This window comes from Gambusia affinis, linkage group LG16 (assembly GCF_019740435.1).
Source record: "Gambusia affinis linkage group LG16, SWU_Gaff_1.0, whole genome shotgun sequence".
Lineage (NCBI taxonomy): Eukaryota > Metazoa > Chordata > Actinopteri > Cyprinodontiformes > Poeciliidae > Gambusia > Gambusia affinis.
In genome coordinates, this window is record NC_057883.1 from 2,151,156 (window position 1) to 2,178,551 (window position 27,396).

Sequence of the window (27,396 nt, forward strand, 5' to 3'; positions counted from 1 at the left end):
TGAGAAAATATCACTTGCATAATAATTTGGAACACGGTGTAGGGAGGGAGAAGACACAGTGTAGGTTGACAAATGTAGTAGTTATTCTTAATAAGTTATGGTAATGGGATCATCATTGAATTTTAATTTAATGTTTTCAAGGTCCACATTTCCCACAAAGTGAAGAGTCTTTTTCTAAAATGGCTTCTCATTCTGGAAATATCTGAAGAAAGTTGTCAAATGTCACCTTTACTCACTTCAAATTTTCTGAACAAGCTAAGGAAAAATCCGGATGGCCAAAAATATTTGAATTGCCTATAACATCGCTTAAAAAGAAGGAAATTAGGGACTTTCCTCTCTTATTTCATCCTGTTTAAGCTTAACTTCATAGTTACTTTGAGAATTGTTTCATATTATTACTATTTAAAATCTTTACCTGAAGAGCTACTTGTTTGATAAATAATGCAATGTGACCAAAGAATTATGTTCCATTTTGCATTTAAAGAAAGCTTACAGGAAAACTGCCAAACAAATAGCTTTACATGCAAATTGGAAAAATTTTCAACCGTGGACAAATAAAGGTCAGTGGTGGGTGACGAGCTAAATGGAAGTGTGCCCCAAAATTTCATTCTGCTTGTGGCTTCATTTAACTTTGAATAGGCCCTGTCGATCATTACTATCTTCGGCGGGATTCAGTTTCTTTATTTATTTTTTTCCTCCATCTCTCAGTTACTTTGTCAAGATGACTGAATTTGAACCTAACTAAAGGAGATAATCTGTCAATAAAAGTGTGCAAATATTTTTGGGTGTGTAAATTTTTGACAAAGGTGTTTTAAAATGCTTAAAAGATCTTCCGAACCCTTTATTCTTAAGAAATGCACCATTTCTCGGTACCTGACAAATTCATTTTCTTACACTCAAGAAACAAACGTAGGCGAAGTAATGAAATTTCCCAGCTGACCGTGAAGTGGATGAAAACTTCGTCAACAAGCCGCCAGTGAGACGGCTTAGCCCGGAGTTCTTCCTCCTCATTTCGGACCGCCTGTTATCGCTTCATCGTTTCACAACTTGGTAAAGACCGGCCGTTTTTATCGGTTTCTGTCTGTTTTTGCGTACCGAATGTCGGAGGACTGAAGTTGTGAGCTTTGAGCTGAATTGGCTCTGAGTTTAGCGTGTCGGCTGGGAGATAATGAAGAGGAGCACTTCCATGCGGGCTGGATTATCGGCGCGTGTAACAAAAGACCCGCTCACCACCTCCTCCTCACTTCTGCTGTTCTGTCGAGCTCCTGCCACATTCTAACCGGGGCTCTGCTTCAGCTCTCGGCTTTTAGTTGAGGCGTTTCACTTGAGTTTTCGTGTTTTATTCAGTTAGGACGAGTGACCCGGTTTCGCTCCTCTTTCTTTCAGAGTGGAAGCGGAGCGAAGAGATGCCGCTACTCCACAGAAAGCCCTTTACCCGACAGAAACCTCCGGCTGATCTTCGACCGGACGAAGAAGTGTTTCTCTGTAAAATCACTCATGAAATCTTCAGGACCTATGAGTAAGTAGCTGCCTCAACTCTAAAAAAACGCTTAAAGTTAGTTTGGGATGTCCTATCATTGAGAAAAACTTCCACACAAAATATAAAAGGTAACTTTATTGTAAATTAAAATAAAATAATATATATAGGTTACTTTTTTGCGAGAGCCCCAAGGTGCGAGAGCCCCAAGGACAGTATGAAGCAGGTTAAAGCGGGTAGTAAAAGGTCAGTAGGAGCGGGACAGGTGTACGGTTGGCTAGCTAAAGTGACTGTTAGCTTGGTAGCTACCAGAGCTTAGCTTTGAGAGTTTAGCCCACATAAACAGTCCACTCATTCACATCATCTAGGAGGGTTATTATACAAACAAAAACCTATAAATACGAAACATTTGACTCATATGGTCACCCGTCAATTTCTGAAGTCAGAAGTTGGATGTAGGAATTACATAAAACCTAATTTAGTCATGAAATTCGGGAACTAGTTGGATATCCTAATTGTGATCAGGCTAACCACCACTATCATTAAACATAATCACATCGTCTAATATATTTTGTTCTTTCAGACGTTGTCGCTAATTTTCATTCGATTAGGCTATATGGTACAGTTTGTGGAAACAATTTGATGAGGATCAACTTTGTTAAAAGTGCAAATAAATAGTTTTTAACTGTTACTGTCACAAGGCAGCCATATTGGATGTTGGGTAAAATCCTACAACTTTCCTGCTGACAGGTTTGATTCTCAGGGACCTTTCTGGACATTTCTCCAGTTACAATCTTAAAAGCTTCAACTTCTGAATTAAAATCCAGTGCATAATCAGTTTGCATCATTAAGTAAACACGCCAAGGATATACATTTTTTTTATTTTTGTTTTGCTTTTACATGGTACCATAAGAAACTGAAACTTGTGTGGTAATGGTGTCTAAAATGCCTGAAAAAAATGGTGGTTGGGAAAGTCAATTATTCACTCAAGTTATAAAACATTTGAGAACCACTGTTTCATATAATTCCCTAAAAGAAATTATGACATATTACACAATTACAAGTCATATTCATCTTCAAATTGTGCATTGTGAAATTGACATGTTAAATGTATGGTTATTGACAGCTTCCGTAAATATCAAGTGACAAAACTATACATGGAGACTAAAATAAAGAGAAGCTTAACAAGTGTGCCAATGGTTTATTTCTGAAAGCTCTAGTTTTTGACTGTTTCTTGGAATAAGTATAAACGTTACCTACAGAAATGCTCAAATTTGATCCTTTGATTGTTTTTTTTAAGCCATTCAGCATCCAAATTGAAATGTAGGCTTCAACTGTTCCAAAGAACCAGTATTTACATACATGTTCTTGGTATCAATGGAGAAAAACATTATCCCAACAACAAGAGTTTTTTTTTGTTTGTTTTTTTTTCTATTAGCTCTCAGCTGATACAAAAGAGAAAGGATCAAGATGGGCAACATTCTGCAAGCTGTTGTAGTGTTGCCTATGTTTTACAGTTCAAAGTTATTTTTAACAATTTAGGTTTGTGATGCCCGTCCTTTGACTTAATCATCAGCTCACCGAGGCTCTGAACATTTCTCTGAGTCAAAATTCCCATTAGCCTGTGTGCTATTTGTATGTAAAAATTGCAACATGCTGCATAACGTTCGTGTGAAGATGTGAATCAGCCGTTTTTCTGTCCCTCCCTCCCACAGTGAGTTCTTTGAGAGGACCATCCTTTGCAACAGTTTGGTGTGGAGCTGTGCTTTGACGGGCCGAGCCGGCCTCACCTACCTGGAGGCCGTGGAGAGCGAGCAGCGGGCGAAGCAGAGCCTGGAGAGCTTTCCTCAGGCCCTGATGGTGCCAATGCTCCACCTGGCTGCTCTGAGCCGCCACTGCAGGCTGTCGGAGCTCTGCGAGGACGTCTACGGCTTCGTCAAGGATCGTTTCTTCCCAGGAGAGATAGTGGATGTGAGCGGACGCAACGGAACTAGGTACACACCGGTAACCTAGTTTTAATGTTCATCTTCAGGCTCATTGAAGATAGTGGATGATTTAACGGAACTAGGTACACACCGGTAACCTAGTTTTAATGTTCATCTTCAGGCTCATTGAGTCACCATCAAGGACATCTAGCTATGTTTCCATTGACCATAAAACTGTGCAAATTGGTTTTATGAAGATGAATTTGCTTAACGGAAACATGCCAGTAACAAAAAAGAGCTTGTTTCTTGATGAGTTTTGACGCTAGGATGAGGCGGTCAGTGGAGAACAAGCAGCCTCCAGCGCTCAGAATTGGTGCATTTCACAAAACTTCAACATAAATGTTTTTTCACATCATGTGATCAAAATGACAGTAAGTGGCATTAGGATGACAGCACTTCATGTTTTTTAATGAGTTGACCCCTGAACAATCTTATTCACGTGTGACTTTAATTACTTATTTAATGGAAACGCTGCAATTGTGATTTTTTTATTTATTTATTTTTTTTTTAAACATTAATGGGATTTCAAAAATGTTTTGTGCACATTTAGAATGGAAAGCTTTCAATCATTATAGGCAATGTTCTTCTCTACTTTGGGTTTGGGTTGCGGTTCTGAACGCTCTTCCTGTTAGTCCTGGTCACATAGCCTTAGCTTACTGCTGTCCTGTAGGAGAAGCTAATTATTGAAGAATAGCTATGTCCCATCACCTTACATATGAAAATTTTCAGTGTTCAGTTTATGCCTGACTTGTTGACTTTTAGTAACATTTCAAAAGAGTCTGCATGTGTGTCCTATTGGACTATTCTCAGCTTTCCCAAGTGTAAATACTGTGTGTATTTCAGGCGTGTGTGCGAGATTGTGCAGGTGCTGTCACTTTACGCTTGTGCTAACGGAGCGCCACTCACTAACCGGCAAAGCAAGGCAGCAGACAGCGACACCATTGTGATTAGTGACAGCGACGATGAGAGTGACGTCTTCCAAAGCCCTGCAGCACATCTCAACGGGTTAGTAGATCACAAACCACTGGAACACAATGACTTACACTGTTTGATGAATGCAAAACATTGAGCTGGGATTATTGGAGTTGTGTACAGGCAGAACAGGGTTTGCGGATTTTATCCAGATCTACAGTAGAACCATGTAGCTGACGGCAGATTCAGGCTCCATCCAGTTAAAACAGGAGGTTGGCTTTGTTTCCAGTGCCGTAAGATCTTTGTGTATGATGTGCTTCCTGTGTTGCTCTTCTGGGGTTATTTCTGTTGCGTAGTAGAGCTGTGGAGATTTCCTGCTTCTAAAATGTAAAAAAATCCCACATTTGTGTACTTATGCCAATTAGTTCAATTCAGTTTATTTATGTAATGAATTTTACAACAAATATCATCTCAAGGCAATTTATAAACAATTACTTATACATACATTCCAACTGATTCTAGTTATCAAACAGTGTAAGAAGTTAAGTTCATTATTTTAATTAGTTTGAAAAGTTTCTATCTAAGTAAACCCAGCAGATTGCATCCAGTTATTGATTTGCAGCCTTCACTCCTCCTGGACCAGCAGGGGGCAAGAGTAGACAACCACTGGCATGGAGTTGTTGATTTTACAGCAGTCCCTCATACTGAGCATGCATGTAGTGACAGTGGGAAGGATAAACTCCTATTTAACAGGAAGAAACCTCCAATTAACCAGAACCTGGGTCAGTATAAGCATCCATCTACCACGACTGACTGGAGACTTGAGAAGACAGAGCAGAGACACAAAAAAACTTTTTACTAACCTTCTGTGATTGTAAAAGGTTAATGGCAGGAGAGGGAGAATGATTAGGTGAATGCATCATGTCACACAATGACCTCTTCCAGGAACTACTCACAGCCAAACAGAACGCCAGACCAGAGAAACACTTGGAGAAAACATAAAGAGAGTGAAATTAGATAGATGCCTAGAACAGATAAATGAGTGGATGTGCCAAAACTTTCTCTAGCTGAACATAAACACAACTGAAGTTATAATCTTTGGACGTAAAGAGGAACAATCTAGAGTCACAGCTTCATTTGTTACAACTAAAAACCAGCAATCAGGCCTGAGTAGTGATGAACTCTCACCTGAACCTTCAGTCACATAAAGACAGTTACAAAGTCGGCCTTCTATCTGCAGAAGGTGGACTGATGTCTCAGCAAGATCTAGATAAACTCATCCATGAGTTTATCTTTAGTTGTCTTGATTACTGCAACAGTGTCTTCACAGGTCTGCCTAACAAATCAAATTGACAGCTGCTGCTGATCCAGAACGCTGCTGTTTGCATTCTCACTAACACCAGAAAGAAAAAGCACATCACACCAGTTCTAAAGTCCCTACACTGGCTCCCTGCAGCTCAGAGAATAGACTTTAAAACACTGATGTAAATCACTGAACAGCTTAGCACCAGAAAACATTAAAGACCTGCTGCTGTTGTGTCAACCTTCCAGACCTCTCAGATCTTCTGATTCTGGTTTGCATCTCCAGAACCAAACCAGGAGAAGCAGCATTCAGCTTCTATGCACCACAAATCTGGAACAAACGTCCAGAAAACTGAAAAACAACTGAAACACTGAGGTCCTCTAAATCTAGACTAAAAACCCACCTGTTTAGAGTTGCTTTTGAAGCATAATCAATTAAGAACTTAATGATAGCACTTGACTTAATGAAATGCTTTGATTGTTGATTCTATGTTGCATGACTTTATGGGGGGGTTTTATAATGTAAAGCACTTTGAAATGCGTTGCTGCTGAAATGTGCTATACAAATAAAATGTGATTGATTGAAATGAATCTGAGGGGGTACTCTTTTAAAATGGATAAATGGAAACATATATTTACTGACAGGACATTTAAAGAACTGCTTACAATTAAAATAAACAAAAATATCCAGGCGGAGATTTTAAATTTCGGACATAAAAGGTTAAATAATATGGAATGTATTGGACCAAGGCAGCTTGTGTAGACACAATAAACGTCCCTTTCTCATAAACTGTTTGTTTTGTGTTTTAGTGGAAAGAAGCCCTTGAGTCCATCAGCGTTTAATTACAGAGTAAGGATTGTCAAGGATGAAAACGGCGAACCTTTCACAGTCAAAGCCAGTCAAATCAGGTAAGAGTCTAATCTCATAATTTGTTTTAGTGAACTAATTGAAGATGCTTACTCTGGGAATTCCAGAAGGGACACATTTCCAACAAAGGATCAAACATGATGTACACCATTCAACCTTCTACCTCATGAATGTCTCCACCTGCCTGAGGAAAGGCAGTTCCCTTTTAAGTAGCTGAGTCTTATTTGACCTGTTTATTTTACTTAAAGGGTCATCTTGGACTTCTTGAAGTAAGGTTCTGTAAAATTAGAATTAGCTTTAAGCAATCAGTTTTTAGATAACTTCTGCCACTGAAACGACTCAAACTGAACATGTTTATTTGTGAGTCATAATGTTATGATGGTGGACAGCAAGAATCTCTTTGGATGGTGTTTTGTTCAGCTGAACAGCCTCCATGTTTCTGTTTGGATTTACCATGGTTTAGCTGGTTAACCTGAAGGAGCAGTTTGCTGGCATAATTTTCAAACTGATCTCCGGGAGGTTGTTTCGCACAAATCTTAAACAGGTTTCTGAGCAGAAACACTACTTCTGAGCAGTGGTGGTTAAAATGCCTCACTTGGATATTGGAAGCAGACAGAAGGTTGCAGGAGATCGGCTCTGGAGGACTGGAGTTTTTTATCATCTTTGGACCTAAAGAGGAACCATCTAGAGTCACAGCTAAACTAGCTGTGACTTGGTTTGTTGTTTTTCTCAGTCGAAAGAAAACAATCCTGTCCAGAGAGAGACTGAAACTCCTCTTCAAGCAGCATTGTGAGCCTCAGAGGGGATGCATTGTACTAAAGGTAGGAGCTCCATTAGTGTTACCTGCTCTGCAGGAAATGACTGTAGAGCCTGTTAACTCACAGCGGTCTCCGTTTGGTTTTTAGCCTTCTACAGTGAAGAAGTACAGGCTATCTGAACAGACCTTCTCTCAGTTCTTCCCTGATGATCCACCCATTTTCCCCTTCAGCCTCCACTCTAACGGCTCCCCTGGACAGGTATGTGGACCACGCAGGATGATGAGAGACGATGCTCATTTCTAATAATAATAAGACCTCAAAGAAATCTGGAACGCTTATTGGCAAGACAAAGCTGAATATTATGTCTATCTTTTCTTGTTGGTCAATTCTTTCTAATTTAGCAGTTATTATTGATTGATAAAACACTAGCTCTTTTTCAGACATTGTTTCTGTGTTCATGCTGAGGATGAGGCTATCAAGTCTTGGTTTAATCTTCCCTGTTTGGATCTTGCATCAACATGCCCTGACTTACTCAGATATTAGTAGACTGCTTTAGCGGTTTACATCTATGGTAAAATCTGGGTCAGATGATCACATCTGTTATCTTGCTCTACAGGCAAATAATGCACAGTTCGTGCTGTCAGCAAGAACTTCAGAACGTTGGCTAATGTTTCTATAAAATCATAAATGCATTTAATTACCAGAACTATATTAGGCGCACATTACTATGGCTGGGATTCAGTCTCATCAAATGTTTTGGTTGCTAACATTAAGGCTTGTAATGAGATCTAAGAGAAGTATTCATAATATGTGATTTCTTAAAGCTCAGGATTATATTCAATAAAAGACCAACACAGAGACCCATTTAATAAAATAGAATGTTAATGAAAAGTCAATTTGTCAGAAACTTTACCAGTAAGTGAAACACGTTGCATACATAAATATATTAATTACACACAAACTGGTGTTACTCAGCTTCTGTTAAAGGGTTAGTATTATCTAAATTCAACTTTTTTGAGCTTCGCATTGTGTTATAATGTTATACCCTCATCAAAAACATACCTGGAGTGTCGCATTGATTCTGTCATGCATGTTTGAGAAATCATTTAATCTCCATGGTACCATTCAGCTGTGCAAAACGCCTGGTGGACCTAGCACTGCCTTCAAGTTTCTAAACACCCAGAGTAGCCCCGCCCCATGAGCTCCTTCAGACTAGCCAGCAGAAATTAGCAAACACCTGCTGAGCTAAGGTGTTCTACTTCTCAGTGCACCGCTTGTAAAACTGTCGTTAAGGGCTAATAGAGCCATGTTGTGACGACTTCCTGAAGGACGAGTTTCAGAAAGAGCAGGAGTTAAAGAGACAGAGGCCCAATTTTAGGTTGTTAAATTACAAAGTCTAATTTATTTGAAGTCATATTTGGTATAGTGTTTTTATAATAACTGAAGGTAGCATAGTTACTTGATTATTCTCCAGCCCCATTTTATAGAATACATAATATTGCCCCTTTAATAATAATTTTCTGGTTGTAGCTAATGAAAATATGACATTTGAAATTAGAATATTATATCAGACCAATAAAAAAAAAACATGGTAACATAAAAAATATGCTCTATACCTGCTGAAAGTTTATTCTGAAAAGGTAAATTTAATCTGTCAAATGAGCTTCTTCTGAAAGCATAAACTAATTTATTGAAGACTGCATGCAGTTCATAGTTATGACCAGCAGGAGATAATGAACTCTTCTTCTCACATAACCAAAGGCCTGAGTAAGTGGGCTATAACTGTTTAACACCTGTTCAGAATGTTGACAAGAACTTTCCAAAGTCAAAACAAAAAGCTTGAGGTTATTTACACTTTGTCAGTCACCAGAAAAAAAGCTGATGGAGGATATTTTGTCATTCATTCAGTCCGAAATGTTAAGGTGGACTTGCTTTCCAGGCGTCATCATTAAATGTGTTGGAGGAGAAGCTGATGCTGCTGCAGAGGCGGGAAGAGATGGCTGCTGCAGGCTATGAGAAGGCCCGGCTGAAGAGGGAGAAGGAGGAGGCGCAGGAGGCCAGAAGGAGGGAGCGAGAGGGAAAGGACAGGCTGAGAGAGGAGCAGAGACAAAGGTTTGAGGAGGAGAAGCAGAGGAAGAGGGAAGAGAGGGAGCGCAGGAAACTGGAGAAAGAAAGAGTGAGTTACTGGAAACGTCAAAGACACTTTTCCAGTTTGGGAGGAAAACTTTGATCCGCAATTTTTCCAACTGATTGACAGGAACGAGAGAAGCTGAAGGAAGAGAAGAAGAAATATGCTCAGCGACTGAAGCTGTGGAACAAACCCAGAGAGGACATGGAGTGTGAAGACTTAAAGGTCAGTGAATGCAGCAGCTTCAGAGTGGAGGATAGGCCAACAAATATTAGCCAACATGCTCATTGAACTACTTTTAAATGTACAAATATCAGCCAACCAAAGACAAAAAAAACAACCAGATGTATGGTTGTTCTTCACTTCACTTTAAGAAAACTGTAATTTAAATATTAATACTTTATCATTTCTAGCACAGAAGGAAAATAATAAATTAAGAGGCAGACCGTTGCTGAATGTTGATCAGCTCTGATAATACAAAATATGTTAAAAGTATTCCTCTGTTTTTTCAATGAGAGTATAAATAGATACCAATGAATACAAAACTATGTGTGGAGTTTAGTGATACAAATGATACTACTTTATGTAACTGATGTCCTAAAGAAACATATTACAAATTGGAATGTTTTTAAATAGAAGTGAATGCTGTGCCATGCACACAGTTTTAAAAAATGAGTAAAAGACAGTTCATATCATCACTTTTACTATCACAATAGTACCACAAAATATCAGGATGAAACTTCAAGTCCATATCATACAATCATAGTTCAGTTTACCAAACATGTTTTCAGAGTCACTTTTTATAATCTCTCTTTCTGAATCTAACACATTCATCTAGGCAGTTGAACATAATAAAAAAAATAAAATAAAATTATAACCCAAACCCTCACCTGTGAGTAAGGGACATGGAAGTTGAAGGAAGGTTTAATTTCCCGTATTCCCTTTATGCGAATGTAGAATATCTGTTTGTTCTAACAGGAGTTGCCCATCCCAATGCCGGTGAGAACCCGTCTTCCTTCCGAGCTTTTTGGAGAAGCTCTGATGGTGCTAGAGTTCCTGCGAGCTTTTGGTGAGGCCTTTGACCTGAAAGATGAGTTCCCTGAGGGAATTACTCTGGGTGAGTTCTCATAAGTATTGCTCTGGAAATGTTTATGAATTCAAACCTACACATGCAGGTTGTTTCATTTGGAATGATGTTTTTTTTAGTCTCACAATCATCTTTTTTAATTTGTTCATGTGTAAAAACCGTAAAGGGTGCACGTTCTTTTCACATTATACTGCCTGTGTATTGAGTCGCCCGATGGGGTTTTTAGTATTTTGCGTCAATAACAAAAGCTGTAAGTGTTTATTTCCAGATAAAGTGGTCTGTCTAAGCAGATTTTTGTCCTCCCACAGAGGTTCTGGAGGAGGCTCTGGTTGGCACTGACCCAGAAGGTCCTTTGTGTGAGCTGCTTTTCTTCTTCCTGACAGCCATCTTTCAAGCTCTGGATGAGGAGCAGGAGGAGGTGGCCAAAGATCAGGCTGAGGGTGGGACACACACTGACCAGTCCACCATGAATCCTACATTAGTACCGGTTCTTGATGCCATCCTCTCTTGTGTTTTGTTTTAAATTAAAGGGGTCCTGTTATGCTAAATTCATAATAGGTCTCCTTTGCATGTTTCTGTGTTTTCATTTGGATCTCTATTGCTTTAAAAAAACAACACACACACCAAATGCTTTAACCGATCACCAAACTGGTTTTTGGCAATAATTAAATGTTTAATTTATAATTTATGTCTGGAAAGAAAGCAGTTTACGAAATTTTCACAATGTAACATCACAATGTCTGGAATGCCCTGCCGCTCACCTGGCAAAGTCCAGCTCGTCACTTAGCAACCCAAACTGAGCTCTGGTCCATTTCTTAAGCTGTGTTTTCCACTGTATTTGCAAGTGTTTTGTTGTGCATTTACCATCCTGAAACCACTTGCTGCATTCTTGTTGGTTGTGCAGGAGGTTCCACTACTGCTTTTCAAAGATGTACGGTTAAATAATTGCACATCTGTTTGCAGTCGTTTTTTTCATGTGAATGTAAACGTTGACATGGGGGCGTGGCCAACAGCAGCTTATTTGAATTGAAATTGATGGAAGCCCTAAAACAGCTCACTCTGAAAGGAGCTCAACATAGTCTGAACTAAACAGACAGACAAATGTGATGAACATCTTTTGTAGCCTATTGACCTTTACTTTAATAGGCCATAAAGTGTTTGACTCCCTTTGGCTGGATGCTGCCAGTACACCTGATGTTTCTCTGCTTCCTCCCTGCAGACCTGTGGGAGGCTTTGGATGACGACTCTGATCCCACTCAGTCGGCTCTGACTGCTGTCGCCTCATTGGCTGCAGCGTGGCCTCAGCTGCATCAGGGCTCAGGGCTCAAACAGCTGGACCTGGACAGCTGCACGCTCTCCGAAATCCTGCGTCTCTACATCCTAGCCTCCGGCGCTGATTGTAACCATAGCAGCGCAAAGTTCCGCTACCAGAAACAAGGTGGCTTCACGGTCATGGACGACCCATGCGTGGAGCTGCGATTGTCTGACCCAGCGCTGCTGAAGAGGTTGTCCTGCACTCCAGTGTATGACCTCACACCAGGTCAGTAAGTCGGCAGGAAGTCTTTAGACAGGATATATGAGACGATTTCACAGGGAGCAAGATCAGTAAAGACGAAACTGCTCTTACATCCAGATAGAATCTACAACACAGACAGACTGAAAGAAAAGTCTTTGCCTCTGAAAATCTGACGCTTGTTGCAAATTATCACTGATGCTAACGAGGAGTTATTCCTCTCTCCTCTGTTTATATGTGTCAATATTAAACACGCCTTAAGTTTTTATTAATGGCAGTAATCAATTCCTTATAAACGAGTCATCCCTTTATGTTCCTTGCAGTAATCAGTCCACCCTTCAGTTTATAGACACAATTCAAATATAATTCAAAGTGAATTTTTTTTTTTATAAAAAAGGATTATCTTTTTGTTTCTAGCGGAAAAACTGAAGATCCTTCATGCGCTGGTGGGGAAGCTGTTGACTTTGGCTTCCAGCAGAGATCTGGTAGAGGACTGTGTGGATGAACAAAAGGCAGCCAGACAAGAGCTGAGAGAGATCAGAGCAGAACAACACCGCCGAAAGAGGGAGGAGATGGCTCTAAGGTAGGGAACACACACCCTGGTTGTAAGTATCAGTTGATCTCTCACCTCTGCTTTGTAACACTAACATCCTAAATCAAGACGATTCACTCTGGGTTTAACATTTAAAAAAAGGGTACATTGATGTTTTGTGTTTTTTTTTTTTTACTGATCATGTTTTAAGTTTCCCATCTGATGTGCTTGACATTTTTGTTTTTAGGGCTCGTGTTCGAAAAGAGGAAAAGCTGAGGGAGCAGGAACTGAGACTGAGGGAGAAAACGGAGCGACTGAAGGAAAGACTGCAAGCTAATGGGTATGGAAGGAAGTCTTCACCCAGAATGAGGAAGCTCCATTGCTTCTCTATACAATCCTCACAGAGCTGCTTCATGTCCTATTGTTGGATAAGCATTCCCTTCTCTTTTTGTGTGGATTTTCTGTCTGCTTCTGTGGGATAGTTTTTAAAACTGGATGTGTTTGCAAAATACAGCATGTCACATTTTTCTTCTCCTGGTGATTATATAAACACTGAAAACTGCTTCTGGGAATGACACTCCATGCTTTCAGGTGTCTGGGAATTGAATCACTCCTGGAGAAGGGCTTGTAGCATTAAAGCTCTAATCAGTGGGTGTGAGTGGTATTCTGAAGTCCTGTTTCCTCTGTCCCCAGTGTGACGGCTGCTGAGGCTGAAGGAGAGCAGCGAAATAAGAACGCTAAAGAAAATGGTCCATCCAGCACCCTGACAACAGGTAACATCTGATCCCCAGCAGGGCACTTTGAGTCAACATACTGCACTAATTGGTAGAGGTTTTCAGCTCATGCAAACAGGACAACAATTATTATAATTATAGACTCAAAGCTGAAAAAATATCATTTGCTTTGTCCCAAGATGAAATATCTGTTCATTCTGTTTGTCCTGTTGTTCTGCAGGTAAAGGGAGCCAAGATGAAGACGGGCAACAGCAGCAAATGCATTCTGATTCCAAACCCTGCAGCCTTTCCTCCAGCCTGAGTCCAGAGGAGCTGGAGAAAGAGCAGGAAAAGGTCACATGGTTATTTTATTTTTCTTAAAGAAATGAAGAGCATGACACAGTGACATGATGAAGGCTGCCGCTAGCTGCGTTTCCATTTACCTTAAAACTTAGACCAGTGGGCATTATAAAAACAAATACACTTATTGGAAACACTTCAATTTTGAGAGAACTTGTGTTTCTTGATAAAATGTTTTTCGATACTTTGGGGGGGATTTTGTTTTTTTACTGCATCTAAATTAGTGCATTTTGCAAAACTGCAATGGAGACACTTTTCACATCACGAGTCACGTGATCAACAACGGCTGTTACTGGCAGAAAAAACGAAGAAGACGACAGGAAGTGGCAGGAGGAGCAAGCACAGAATGTTTTTAATGACTTATTGCGACTTTTTAATGACCTAATCATACTCGAATAAGTTTCACATGAACTAATTTTTTTAATTAATTGCAAAATTTACTTCTCTAGACATTATTTGAATATCAACAAAAGTTTTACGCACACATGTGATGAAAAGTCTGCTAGTGTGTATGTTGTACTTATGAGGTTTGTGTTCTCCTGGCAGGTTCAAGAGTTGCTGCAGCAAATCCAGAAGGCGGCCGCCTGCACCTGCCTGCTTCCTCTGGGTAAAGACCGGCTGTTCCGCAGGTACTGGCTCATCCCCTCAGCCTGCACTCTGTTTGTGGAAGAGGACTTCTTTGGCCTGACTGAGGACATGCTGCTGCCATGCCCCAAACCTTCTGAAGACGCTGCAGCTAATATGGAGGACACAAAAGCTGAGCCTGAACAAACTGGAGAAAAGTGGGTGTTCATCAAAGATCTCTGAGAGCTTAAAGCTTAAAGAGCGTCCTAATTGTGATTTTTCTGCTTTCTTAACCTGACAGTCCTGGTTCCAGTCTCAGTGCGCATGGAGTACCAGTGAACCGTCCCAACCAGTGGTACTTCTACAGCTCCATAGAGGAGGTGGATCAGCTGATCGAGGCTCTAAACCCTCGAGGTCACAGAGAGAGCGGCCTGCGGGAGGCGCTGCTGCAGGACAGAGACAAGCTCCAGCTGCTGCTGCAGAGCTGTGACCAGAGCAAATACAGGCTCCTCACCACGCAGCCGGGCAACAGTGAGTCAACCTTTCTGTCCACAAATGATGAGACTGGCTATATAAATCAGCACTGTTATCTCTAGGGAAGCGCTGATCCACTTTTTCACGACCAATACCAATATCTGAGGTGTATTATTGGCCGATAGTGGTCCGATACAGAAAAACAGTGCTGAATTGACTTAGACAAGACAAATGGATTTGCTTAGCACTATCATGTACAATACAATTCAAAGTGCTTTATGGAAAAAATGTAACGATTAAAAACAGGCACAAATGAAAAAAGATTAAAAAAATGGAATACAAGGAAAAAATAGACTAATTAAATTAGAAGTAAAAAAATATTTTAATAAAATACTCTCCGCTGCAATTTGCATGGCTAAAAAGAACTTTTTTAAAACACAAACAATAATGTACTGAATTATAAATTCATTGCCAACTCTACATCAGTATAGCTCACTGAAACACACCGTCAGTCTCACCAGCTGGTAAAACATGTAAAAACAACTTTCAGACAAAAATAATAGGTTGATTATTTTGGTCAAACATGTAAAAATAAACTTTAGCAAATCATATTTCGAGTGGTTCATAAAGTGCAATTAGGAATTCTAAATATAATGTACAATGAATAATAAAACATGATGTTACTCAAAGCATAGAATTAGACTGAATAGATCTGCCTGAATAGATCGTCACATTAAAATCAGATCGCTGCCTCTAGTTATCTCTGAGACAGCAGCTGTTTGTGTGTCCAGGGGAAGCGGAGCGCTCACCCTGCTCTGCTTCAGCTGAGTCCCGGATGGAGGTCAGGTTAAGAGACCTGCTGCTGGACCTGGAGGACCGCATCCACCAGGGGTCCCTGGGAACCCTGAAAGTAGGCTTAGCTGCTTACAATGACAAATGACCCGTAGCCTCTAAGAGATGCTGTGCTCAGCTTTCCTTTTGGTGTTGCTAAGGTGATGGACAGACATGTTTGGCGCTCTGCGCTGGAAGAAGGAAACTACGAGCTTCTTGCGTCTGAGGGCAAAGAAAACGGCGTGATAAACGGACAGGTGGATCCCATGGAGGTGGACTCTGGCCACATAAAAACCAGAGACAGAGGCAGTGACAGGTAGCCTGTGCACTCAGCATGGCTTGCTGCATGCTTAGGACCTCAGTTTTCCTGATGGGAGGTGTGTGTGTGTGTGTGTGTGTGTGTCAGGCTGCAGGAGCTGAAGTCCGAAGCCACTGGGAGGACCAGCGGCAGTGAGACTCCTCAGGTGATCAGCAGCGCGGTTCGAGTTCTGGCTCAGGCCCTTGGTCATATTGAGCAAGGGATTGAGAGACGCTTCCTCAAACCTCCACTGGGTGAGTCTTTTTCAGTGCTCATATGCTGACTTCTGCAGTTTCCAAACACACAGAGCAGCCCTCCCCCACATCTCCGCAACTCAACTCCTTCACACTAGTCAGCAGCAATTGGCGAACATCTGGTGGCACTGTGTATCAGCTGAGCACATTATAGGAGCTTCTTATCAGAGTAATGCTGGTAAAAATGTTGTGAATTCTTATTTATTTGTATTTAGTCGTATTGAACTATCTTATCACTCTTGGGTGTAAGAGTATATATTTTATAAACTTTGTCTCATATGGTTATATTTGTATTATTGATATTTAATACCTCACGTGGAGTAGCTAGTAAACGAAAAGGCAGTTTCCCCTTGGGGATCAATAAAGTATATTCTATTCTAAAAGGTTAGTAGAGGAGCCATGTTGTGATGACTTCCTGCAGGCGGAGTTTCAGAAAGAGCAGGAGTTTAAGGCAACAGAGGCTCTATTTCAAGGCATTAAATTGTCAAATTTCCTTTTAAGTTGTGTAGCATTTTTTTAATCGAAGGTAACATAGTTACTTGGTTATGCTATAAAATGACACTATGTACCTGGAAGACGCATGGTACTGCCCCTTTAAATATAAAGTTGAACTGACCAAATATTGCGGTGACATTTCTCTTTGTTAAAAGTTGATGATACAGCAAAATCCTTCAGGTTATGTCGATTATCATTTCAGTTACTGTTTTCGCTGATCCAGTTTGAATCGTTTCAATCATCTGCATTTCTCTCTGCATCTCTAACTGTAACAAACTCTGTGTGGTCGTCTGAGTGTTGCTTTCACTGTTTGTTAATGACACACTTTCCAGGTGACGAAGACTCAAAAAAGGACCAGAAGGTTAAGAAGAACAAGAAGAAAGATGAAGACCAAGCATCTGATGGTAGGACTTCAACTCATTAAAAGGGATATTTTAAATAGAAATGACAGGTTTCTGTAAAGTGTGTTTCTATTTACTCAGTACTTGATTGGAGCTCCGTTTACATGAATTACTGCATCAATGGCGTGTGGGATTTACATGCTCTGACAGCTGCCATCAGGTCATCTGCCTTGTTGGGTCTGTTGTATCTCATCTTCCTCTTGCCAACAGCCCACAGATTTTCTATGGGGTTAAAGGTCAGAGACTTGCATAAACTGTGGAAACTTCTTTCTGGATTCTAAACCCCATTAACTGTCCTCCTCAAATCGCTTCCATGTTAGTCCATGAGGACATCAGTGTCATCATAACAGTTAGTTTTGTTTGTTTGTTTGTTTGTTTTTTTCTCCCCTCCAGGGGATCTTTTTGTGGGCTCTGGTGTCCCTTATATGAAAGTAGGCTGACAGGAGAGGGGGGAAGACATGCGGCAGATATTACTGGATCCAGGAATTGAACCTGCGACGGCAGCGTCAAGAACTCGAGGCCTCCAAACATGGGTCGCGCTATCCCCTACTCCTCCATAGCACGCCCCAGTTAGAGTTTTAAAGCAACATGGATTTTGATCCTCTACCACCTTGATTTCCTATTAAAATGCAAACTTTACCTTCATCTGAATGGAGAACTCTAGACAACTGAACAGAGGTCCGTTTCTTTGCAGCTACTTTCAAGTAAGATGCTACTACTGCCTCTTGTTTCTTTGCTAGATGGCAGCAGTGACGGCGGTCGGGTCGGTAGGACGGTGCTGGACCGATGGAGGGAGTCGCTACAGGCCTGTTCAAGCTCGTCTCAGGTTACTTTCTCTAACTCAACGTCACCGTTGCCAACGTCTAGACATCCAGACTGGTTGTGTGAACACATTGTTGTACTTTGTGTCGAATCCATTCAGGTGTTTGTTCACCTGTCCAGTCTGGAGAGGAGCGTCCTCTGGTCCCGCTCGGTCCTCAACGCCCGCTGTCGCGTCTGCAGACGCAAAGGAGACGCAGACAGCATGCTGCTGTGTGACGGCTGTGACCGAGGACACCACACCCACTGTCTGAGGCCCCGCCTCAAGGCAAGCCACCGTCATCCATGACTGACGTAGCTGTCCTTCCACCAAACATATTTATTAAGTAATGAGAGAAAATGATCCAACTCTCCTTCAGCATGTTCCAGAGGGCACCTGGTTCTGTCCAGACTGCCGACCCAAACAGAGATCCAGCCGCCTTCCATCCAGACAGCGCTCCTCCATAGACGAGGAGGAGGAGGTAGAGGATGAAGAGAATGGGGAAGAAGATGATGATGAGGAGGAGGAAGAAGAGTCAGAAGAGGAGGAAGATGATGAGGAGGATGATGAGGAAGAGGAGGAGGAGGAGGTAGAGGTAGCTGTGAGGTGAGCGTGGAACAGTTCACCTTTGTTCAGTTTTTAGAGTAGTCAACCCAAACTAACACTTTCCACTCTGCAGTTCCAAAAAGAGCCAGGCTGCACCTCCCAAAGGCAAAACACAACAAACCACACCCAAAACACAACAAACCACGCCCAAAACACAACAAACCACACCCAAAACACAACAAACCACACCCAAAGGTCAAACCGCCACGCCCAAAGGTCAACAAGCTCCGCCCAAGAGCAGCACTACTTCATCAGGGAAAAACTCTTCAGCCTCCAAGTGTGTATTGTTTTTGTTTTTTTGTAAAAATGCCAATTCTTGTTTACAGTTGTTTTTCGCTCAGTAACATCTGTCCCCAAACAGAACCTCAGGGAAGAAAGCTTCTGCATCCTCATCCAAAGCAAACGCGACACCGAGCGATAGAGCGCCGCCTCGCTCAGGACAGCGTGCCAGCACCCGCCTGAGTAACGAGATTCCTGCCCCAAAGAGCAACGTGAAAACCTCACCTGGTCAGAGGGAGGTCAGCAAGAAGCCCTCAGCAGGTAGAGCAACAGATGACCTCAGCACATGTAAACACCAGCAGCCATAAGGCATGGAACCAGGGAAGTTAAAAAAAAACAGCTTTTTTTGAGCTTTGCATCATGTTATGTTATTCCCTCATCAAAAACATACCAGGAGTGTTCCCTTGATTTATTTATTTTCTTCATGCATGCTTGAGAAATCGTTGAATCTCCCACAGATTCAGCTGTGCAAAACGTCTGAATGGACCTAGTTCCACCTTCGAGTCGCAGCTTCTCCTCACAGCTGCAGTTTCCCAGCTTCCCCCTCACAGAGCAGCCCTCCCCCACTCAGCTCCTTCAGACTAGCCAGCTGCGATTAGCAAACACCTGATGGAACTGCACATTAGCTGAGTTCATTATAGGAGCTACTTCTCAAAGCAGTGCTGGTAAAAACGTTGATAAAGGGTTAAAAGAGGAGCCATGTTGTGATGACTTTTGAAGACGGATTTCAGAAGGAGGCATTAAATTTAAAGTCCAATTTCATTTAAGTCATATTTGATATAAATAACATTTTTATGATACCTGAAGGTAACACGTTTACCTGATTGTGCTAGAAAATGGCAATGTGTGCCTGTAAAATACACAGCACTGCCCCTTTTAAAGACTAAAACTGTCAAACCATGAAGTCATACTAGAGCTTTGTTTACTCTGTGGACCAGAGCAGTGCTGTGATCTCCAAAAAATAATGGACAGATTGTGTTGTAAAGCTTTTCAAATTTTAGAAGTTTTTTGTTTTTAGCTGTAGATGCATGTTAGTTTCCTTATTTTAAAAAAAGTATTGAATTATTTATTTGCATATTTAATTCATTTCTAATATTGTATGGAACATGCTCAAGTGGTTAAATAAAAAAAATCTGTAGATTGTAATTTCTTCCCAAAATAATTTTTAGTAGCAATTCTAAAAATGACCTGCAGCATGTGTTTGTACTGACCTAGTATTGAGACTGAAGTATATTTTTGTCTGACACATGAAAATGATTTTTATGTTTAAACGTAGAATTTATTCACAAGTATGTTTTATTGTATTTTTAGTGCTTAATCTAGTCAGAGGGTTCAGTCTACAGAAGATGTTGTGGTTATTTGTATGCCACTTCCTTCCTATCTGTCTGCAGCTTTCAAATCTTTTCAACAAAAGTCTGGAATTAAATTTCTTTCCTCGTTTAGCATCTGATTAAGTAATTTAAGTTTGTTATGAGAACTGGACAGGAACCCTGGACATTCCACAGCAATGTCTGTTGCTTAGAAACACATTTCTGAGCTGTGACTAAGGACCCAATTACACACACACACACACACACACACACACACACAGGTTTCTGACACTGAGAGACTTTTACTAGCATGTGCCTACGTTTCCGCTTAAACCAACAATGGGCTCCAAGGTCAAACTGTGTTCTTGAGATTTCCTGTTACAAAACTACAAGCAGCCTCCATGTCACTGCAACACATGATCATATGATGCATGCAGCTAATTGTTCTGAAATGTTGTGTCCCTGTTCCCTTCCACAGAAGCTACACCTCCCAAACCATCAAAAACCATCCTCCCAGTTCTCCCAGCAACGTCTTTGTCCTCCAGCCGACGCTCCTCTGGGAGGAATCAGGGTGTCCACGAGCTGTCAGCCTGTGAGCAGCTGACTGTGGAGCTGGTCAGGCATGAAGACAGCTGGCCTTTTATGAAGCTGGTGTCCAAGACTCAGGTATACAAACCTTCACTATGGAGGATTTTTAGCTGGCTGGGTATGAAGGCAGATAAAAAGGCATTGAGCCACAGATGTATCCCCACACCGTCCCACTGCTTTGTGTGATTCCAGGTTCCTGACTACTATGACATCATTACGAAGCCCATCGCTCTGAGCACCATCAGAGAGAAGGTCAACAACTGTGAATATCAGACAGCAGGTGAGAAACAAAACTATGAACTATTAGACCTTGAATTTTCTTGGCTTGCAGTCAGTTCAGAAATAGTTTTGGGTTGTGATTAAAAACCAAAGTGATGTCCCTGCTGTACACAATGACATAATGCTGTTTGTCTTACTCAGACTGACCAGAGGTTATCCCTTCTAAACTTTGCCAGCCAATAGAAATAGACGCAGCAGAGCACAGACTCATCTAATGGCAGTTTTCCATTCTATGTTAATATATGGTTTCACTTTGCATGGGGATCATGTCCTTATTTTTCCACTGCTTCTCAAAGTAGGTGGGACCAGCTGCTGATCAGCACATGTGAAGTTGTGTTAACCTCAGACTACAGACAGTTTAAGTATTTGTATTAAGTTCTATCTAAACAATTTAGCAAGGTATGCATGTATTCAGAACGCATCAGAAGAACTAAGTTCGCTTTTTGGACTTGATATGTAAGGCTGGACAATAAATCAATAACAATATATATCACAGTAGACATGTGATTAATATTGATAGGAAATATGTCTGGTAGAATATTCAGTATATAGAATAATCAATCCAGAACCGCACAGCATTCTGGAGGATGTAGGCAGAGGGGAAAGGCTTTAGCTACTCAACCTCTCAGAGCTAGCTAAGCAAGGATTGTTGCAGTTATTCAACAACCTGTTGAATAACTTGCAGCAGTTTGAGGTTTCACCACTGTGCCTCATAAATGCTTGAGTATAAAAATCAATGGTGTGGAGAGAAAACTGTGGATAAAACAGGAAAGGTCATGCCACTAGTATTTCAAATATTTCAAACAATAATCTAATCAACAATTATCAATATCAATAATTATGGACATGAACTCACGTGAAATGCTTATATCGTGATAAATTTTTCAGCTATATTGTCCAGCCCTTTTATGTACAGTGCTGTATTTACCCCAAATGTACTTTAATTGTTCCAGATTATCAACCAGATGTTGGTATCAGAGAAAGGTAACTTGAGTACAAAAATCAGTTTTCAAATGATGATTCAGTTTAATAAAGGAAAAAAAAATCTGATCAACGCAGAACCTAAATACGACTACTGACCCTTTGATGGCACCTTCTAGTGCTAGTTATGAATGAATGAATGAATGAATGAATGATGCAGAGGAGCTCAGTGAGCTGTAATGTGAAGCCTTTCTAAACGTTTCTGCACAAGTTTTTTCTACTGTATTCTGTGGGTCAAAAATGTTCAATTAATTTGAAGCATTTATACAACCAAAACAAACATGTGAGTCTAGCACTAGTGGGAGAAGTGACTCATGGTATTTTGCCAAAGACAAAAAAGAAGTCCTCCAATCGCTAAATAAATTATGACTCTGCTCCATTTTTGTTTACATTTTGTGAAGAAGGAAGTTGCGCTCCTTGTCTTCTTCAGAGGTTTTCATGCTGTTTCTTTACGTGGTTTGCCCACAGGCGAGGTGGAGGAAGGTTTTCCAAAGGGTTTGACACAGTGCAGTGTGAAAATGTCACAAATGTTGCAATTTTGATCCCCATCAGGTGGGCAAACTGCCAGCGTGTTTTCAACACCAAGAAGGTAGTTAGGTTGCCCTACAACGAACTTAATAACTTCATCTCAAATGATATCAAGCTGAAGGTAAACATCATTGGTACTGAGAAAACTCTGCTCCAAACAGCTGTCTGTAGCATTCTAACAGGAGACATGAGACCACTCACTGGGTGTGTGTAGGGGCCAACATTTACACATTCAAATAAATGTAAATCAGTCTTACACATGAGGCCCTGCTGGCTGCATGCTCAGAAATCTGTTGAAGATGCTAGTAATTGTTAAACAGACTCTGTGACTACTAATATTTTACTTGCGAAATTAGGCATTTATTAATGCTGTCCAGCACTGTCATAAATCACACATCCTATTTCTGTTTAGAACATTCCTAAATGCTGTAAACTAGGGGTAGGCGATATAGATTTAAAGTTTTATCACAATGTTTTGTGGTGCTATTGTAATAATGATAAAAGTGACAATAACAACTATTTCTTACCTATGTTTTATATAGTCACTCCTACTGTAAAAACAGAAGCACTCAGAGAAAGTGTATTCACTAAGACCATGTTCTCCCTGTACACACCTTGGTTTTCTCTGGGTATTCTGGCTTCCTTCCACTGCCCAAAACAACTGGCTGATTAATTTAGCTCTCTGTATCACCCTTCTCTGTCTTTGTGTGGCTGACCATGGAATGTGATGATAGGTAAAACAGTAATTCCCCTTTCTTAACTTGGTTTCAACATTTTCCCTGCTGATTAGAGGAAAAGCTAAAGACTGAAGCCGCTTTCATGGTTTCCTTCACTCTCTGCTGTACTAACAGTGAAACAGACTCTTAGCATCATGCTGCCACCACTATGCTTGACATTAACAGAGTACTCCTAATAAGAAAACGTCAACTTTCTCCCTGTCATGATCAAACAGCCCAGTCTTTGTCTCTTGTTTTTCTGAAACTTTTTTCCATTATACAGTGTTGTCTGTGGGTGTAGGTCCAAATTTCAGACGTGTCTGAAGGTTTCACTTTTGGTGTGAACACTTCTCTTTTCCTGTCACTGAAGGGATCAGATGAGGATATATTGGATTTTCCAACAAGAAGATTATTCCAAACGCATTCAGTCGGGTTTTGGAATGGATAGAACTGACATTAAGGTTCTGGATTGGCCTTTGAACTCATCCCTGTTGAACAAATTACTTTTTACTTAAGTTTATTGAACATGTTTGTTATTATTTGTTTTGGTTTTTTTTTTTAATTATTGAAAAACATTATAAAATCCCCAAATTAATGTTGTTGATGCCCGTGATAAATTCTGAGTGTGAATGTATTCTGGTGATTATCAAGCCTTTTCTTCCTCTGGGTGTCTGCAGGCGACTACATCTCCGACGTGGAGTTGATGTTCTCCAACTGTCTTCAGTACAATCCTCGCCACACTAACGAGGCGAAGGCCGGCGTGCGCCTGCAGCAGTTTTTCCACTCTGAGCTCAACCGTCTGGGCCTCAGAGAGCGATGCTCCGCTCCACCTGCCAAACGCTCCCGACATTGACCTCGCCACCGTACGTCCTGCTGCTGGCTTCGGGGCCCCACACGTACAGACTGACTCTCACAAAGTATTGCTGTTGTTTCCAGATTATTCCTTGGTGACCTTTAACCCCAGTCGGCTGGCGGATGCAGCCAAGAGGCTGTAAGAGTTGAAATAAATGAAAGAAGGCCTTCAAAATGGTGCAGATTTAAAAGTTGATGCGCAGATGTTCCACAGAGGTGGAGTTATCTCAGAGTTCATCCCCGGTTACGTTGGCTCACCTGGTGTGTTACTTCTGTTACGTCTGCTGAGACGACAACAACGTAGTAGAAAAGCTGTGGGCTCCTTCCTGAGGCAGTTGGGTCTCTGACCGTACCAGCAGACATGTTGAACACAAAGACTTGGTGCTGTAGGACAGTAGAGCCAGTAGAGTCCCTGCTAGTTCCCCACCTTCTGAAAAGCAAAAACCACTGAGGAACATTTGCACTGACCGGTAAGACTCGGACGAGGTTTCTTATGTTTTGCTCAGGGACAGAATCTTTGTTATAAATGAAAACGTGTTTGTATCAAGCAGCAGATTTTCACTCTTTGTTATGCCACTGGTGCTCAGCGTTCAAATATATGGAAGTCCGGTGCTGCCAAAATCAAAATGATCAAATGTACATAGGTGTGAACTGGCCTAATTGTGTATGAGAGATAGCATTGTTTGCATTGAAACAATTCTTTCATACTTCAATAAATAGTTACTGTTCAACTAAAAACGAGTGGACTACCACAAAAAAAAAAAAAAAAAGGAAATTGTGGAGATATTTAGTACTTAAAAACAAAAAATCTGACAGTATTTTTTTCTGTCATTGTGTTCTTCTCTCCCAGCATACAGAACCATGATCATATATTATCATGGTTTCCTCGATGCTCTGAGGTCAGCTATTGAAAACCACTATATATATAAATATACAGAGCCAGTTTGCAGTGTAAAAAAAAAAAAAAGTTGTTTTTTCATACTTTAATCAAAGTTTTTTTTTATTTTGGCAGCAATGTAGCATTTTCAAGTGTACATAAAAAAAATTAAAATGAAAGCCATACATTATGGAAAGATGTCTGTTAAAATCCCTTAAAGATCAGATCCTAAATCTTTTCTTTTTTTTTTTTGCAAATAAATAAAACAATTACTAATAAATTAATAAGTGTCATACATTTTAAAGACATTGCGTTTGTAAAACATTTTGATTTGGCTGTTAGACATAACAGTTTTGTTTTTTTTTTGTTGTTTTTTTATGGGGCAGTAACATGCAGGTCCTTCTAAACATTCAGACTTTAAAGATTTTTTTCCCCGTCTGACATTTAAAAAGTGAATTATACTACACATTTAAAACATAGTTATGTCAACCATAAGCAACTACTGATTTTTAAAGTGAAGAAACCGCAATTCACTTTTTAGGGTTAGGAGAGGAGTGTCTGAATGTCAGGAAAACGTCTGTCCTCCTGGAAAGGTTGGACATGGATTTAGTTCCTGGCAGCTGACCCCGCCTCTCAGGGATTGGTGTTCTGTTATTGGCTCAGAGTTTTACATGGAACTGGAATGTTTAGCAGTCTGAAGTCTTCTTATAAGTTAGACTCTTTTGTTTTAACACTGTATACAACTATAAGATATGAGTGGATGCCCATGCCACTCTGTTTGCACCAATCTGTTTGCAGTAATGGCTGCTGCTTTAAAACAAAATTAAAGACTTAAGGTCGAGCGATGAGAGGAACACCAAGCTGACCTTACAGGCAGAAAATAAAAATCTGGAAGAAGAGCGGTTCTGCTGGTGACTTTAGTTTCTGCAGATATGTAGGTCTCTAAAAACATGTCTGATTTCCATTTTCACACATTTTAAATTTGTGTTATTCACATTCCTTTTTAAAATGTGAGTGTAAAGTTGGGTGTGTCTTGCTGAGAGAGAAGGCAGTTTTGTTCTAAAATTGTGAATTGTTCCTTTAAGACCTCCAGTTGCTGCAGTGGGCTTGTAGTTTTAGTAGTTTGGGGTTTTTTTGTTGTTTTTTTGTACTACTGCACCATTTCCTGTCTTTGATGTTCTGCTACATTTACATTCCCACTCCCTGATGCTGATGGTGGTGTGTCAGCTGTGGACACTACACTGGAGCTACTGCAGCCATCTCTCACTGCTCTGTATTTATTTAGTTGAAGCATTCATTTCACTGTCTTTATTTATGACTGTTAGTTGCCCTCAACTTCTGATGTTCTGATGTAAAAAATAAAGTGAGTTTTTACTGAAACTGCCACTCCTGAACCCTCAATGTTTATAAGTATAAAAATGCTATATATATATATATATATATATATATATATATCTTAAGGAAAGGTTATGTAGAGATATTGAAGCGGTATCAGAATTCCTAAGGTGGGAAGTTGTAGCTTGGACATAAATTGGTCTTTTAAGCAGATAAGAAAACAAAGTGAATGTTTTTGGAGTGATCATCGCAAAACCCAGATCTCAGTTTCATGGAAAATTTGTGCGCAGTCCTCAATGGTCTGTTTTTGAAGAATTGTAAAAAAATATATGGAAAACCAAACTATTGCCTTGATATTGGTTTCTAAAATAAAAAAAACCCCTAAAAATTCTTCACCTTTTGGCATAGTAATAACTTAGAAATAATATTGAACGGATGGTTTGCTGTATGGTTTTGTTCTCTTGAGGTTGGATTTAAATCATTTTAGAACCTGGATAGAAAGTGTTCTTTCTTATTACCATGTGTTCCAGTAGACGGGAGATTCCTACAGAAGGATACCCTTTACTAAACGTATCACAATTTAATACTATTTGCAAAAAGATTTTAAACAAAACTACAATTTAATCCACTGGTTTCATTTATGCCACAAAGGAAATCATTTTTCTCCACTGTTTAAACTTGAATGAAATCTGATAGCCATATGCTTAGCTGTATGTGTAATTATGCAACACCTATTTATTTATTTATTTTTTTTAATTGGTGTTAAAAATTCTACATGCATCTAGAAACTTGGGAGCACATTTTTTTGTCTTTCAGTTTTTTATTAACTTTATAATAAAAAAATCGGAATTGGTCAAATTTAGAAGTAGCAGGTGGGACCTAAACAACACCTTAAATTAGTATCGGCCAAAAAAAAAACCTGATCAGTGCTTTTTATGTTCAGATGAATAGCAGAGGTGGGGGGCCGAGTTGTTCTTCTCTGTCTAAAACTGACAAAACGTCTGGTGACTCTCGACACTTGTTAATCAACCGGAAAAGCTTTGGAATATGTTTCAAGGTTATAACTTTTCAAACATCGGTTTATTTTCATACTGGTAACCACACGGTGTACGTGTATGCAAAATGCCTTTTGAGTGGATTTCTAATTTAAGAGGCAAAGCTTTTCCAAATTACCAGCCTAAGAGACTGAATTCCATACATTTGGAAATAAATGTGTATAAATAAATCCATCAAGACCGGAATTTAACCAGTTTCTCCATAGAAGGAAGTTTCCATTTTAAAAAAAGAAAGGAAG

At 40.2% G+C, this 27,396-nt stretch overlaps 1 protein-coding gene across 2 annotated transcripts; it reads left to right on the forward strand.

Moving 5' to 3' along the window:
- The first annotated feature begins 934 nt into the window (after positions 1–934).
- Positions 935–26,147, forward strand: baz1a (bromodomain adjacent to zinc finger domain, 1A). 2 transcript variants are annotated; one of them, XM_044142690.1, is made up of 30 exons: positions 950–1,050; positions 1,389–1,519; positions 3,193–3,471; positions 4,306–4,467; positions 6,487–6,585; positions 7,278–7,365; positions 7,450–7,560; positions 9,242–9,478; positions 9,560–9,655; positions 10,409–10,547; positions 10,826–10,957; positions 11,737–12,057; positions 12,448–12,613; positions 12,810–12,902; positions 13,256–13,335; positions 13,517–13,629; positions 14,182–14,417; positions 14,501–14,730; positions 15,465–15,583; positions 15,666–15,820; positions 15,911–16,056; positions 16,884–16,955; positions 17,693–17,778; positions 17,875–18,039; positions 18,131–18,357; positions 18,431–18,634; positions 18,719–18,897; positions 20,425–20,612; positions 20,727–20,814; positions 23,716–26,147. In XM_044142690.1, the coding sequence occupies exons 2-30, from the start codon at positions 1,407–1,409 to the stop codon at positions 23,889–23,891; spliced, it is 4,500 nt and encodes a 1,499-aa protein (XP_043998625.1). In that variant the 5' UTR covers positions 950–1,050; positions 1,389–1,406; the 3' UTR covers positions 23,892–26,147. The 2 variants fall into 2 exon arrangements, with proteins under 2 accessions (XP_043998624.1, XP_043998625.1); XM_044142689.1 differs by having other exon boundaries at positions 935–1,519.
- The last annotated feature ends 1,249 nt before the right edge of the window (positions 26,148–27,396 follow it).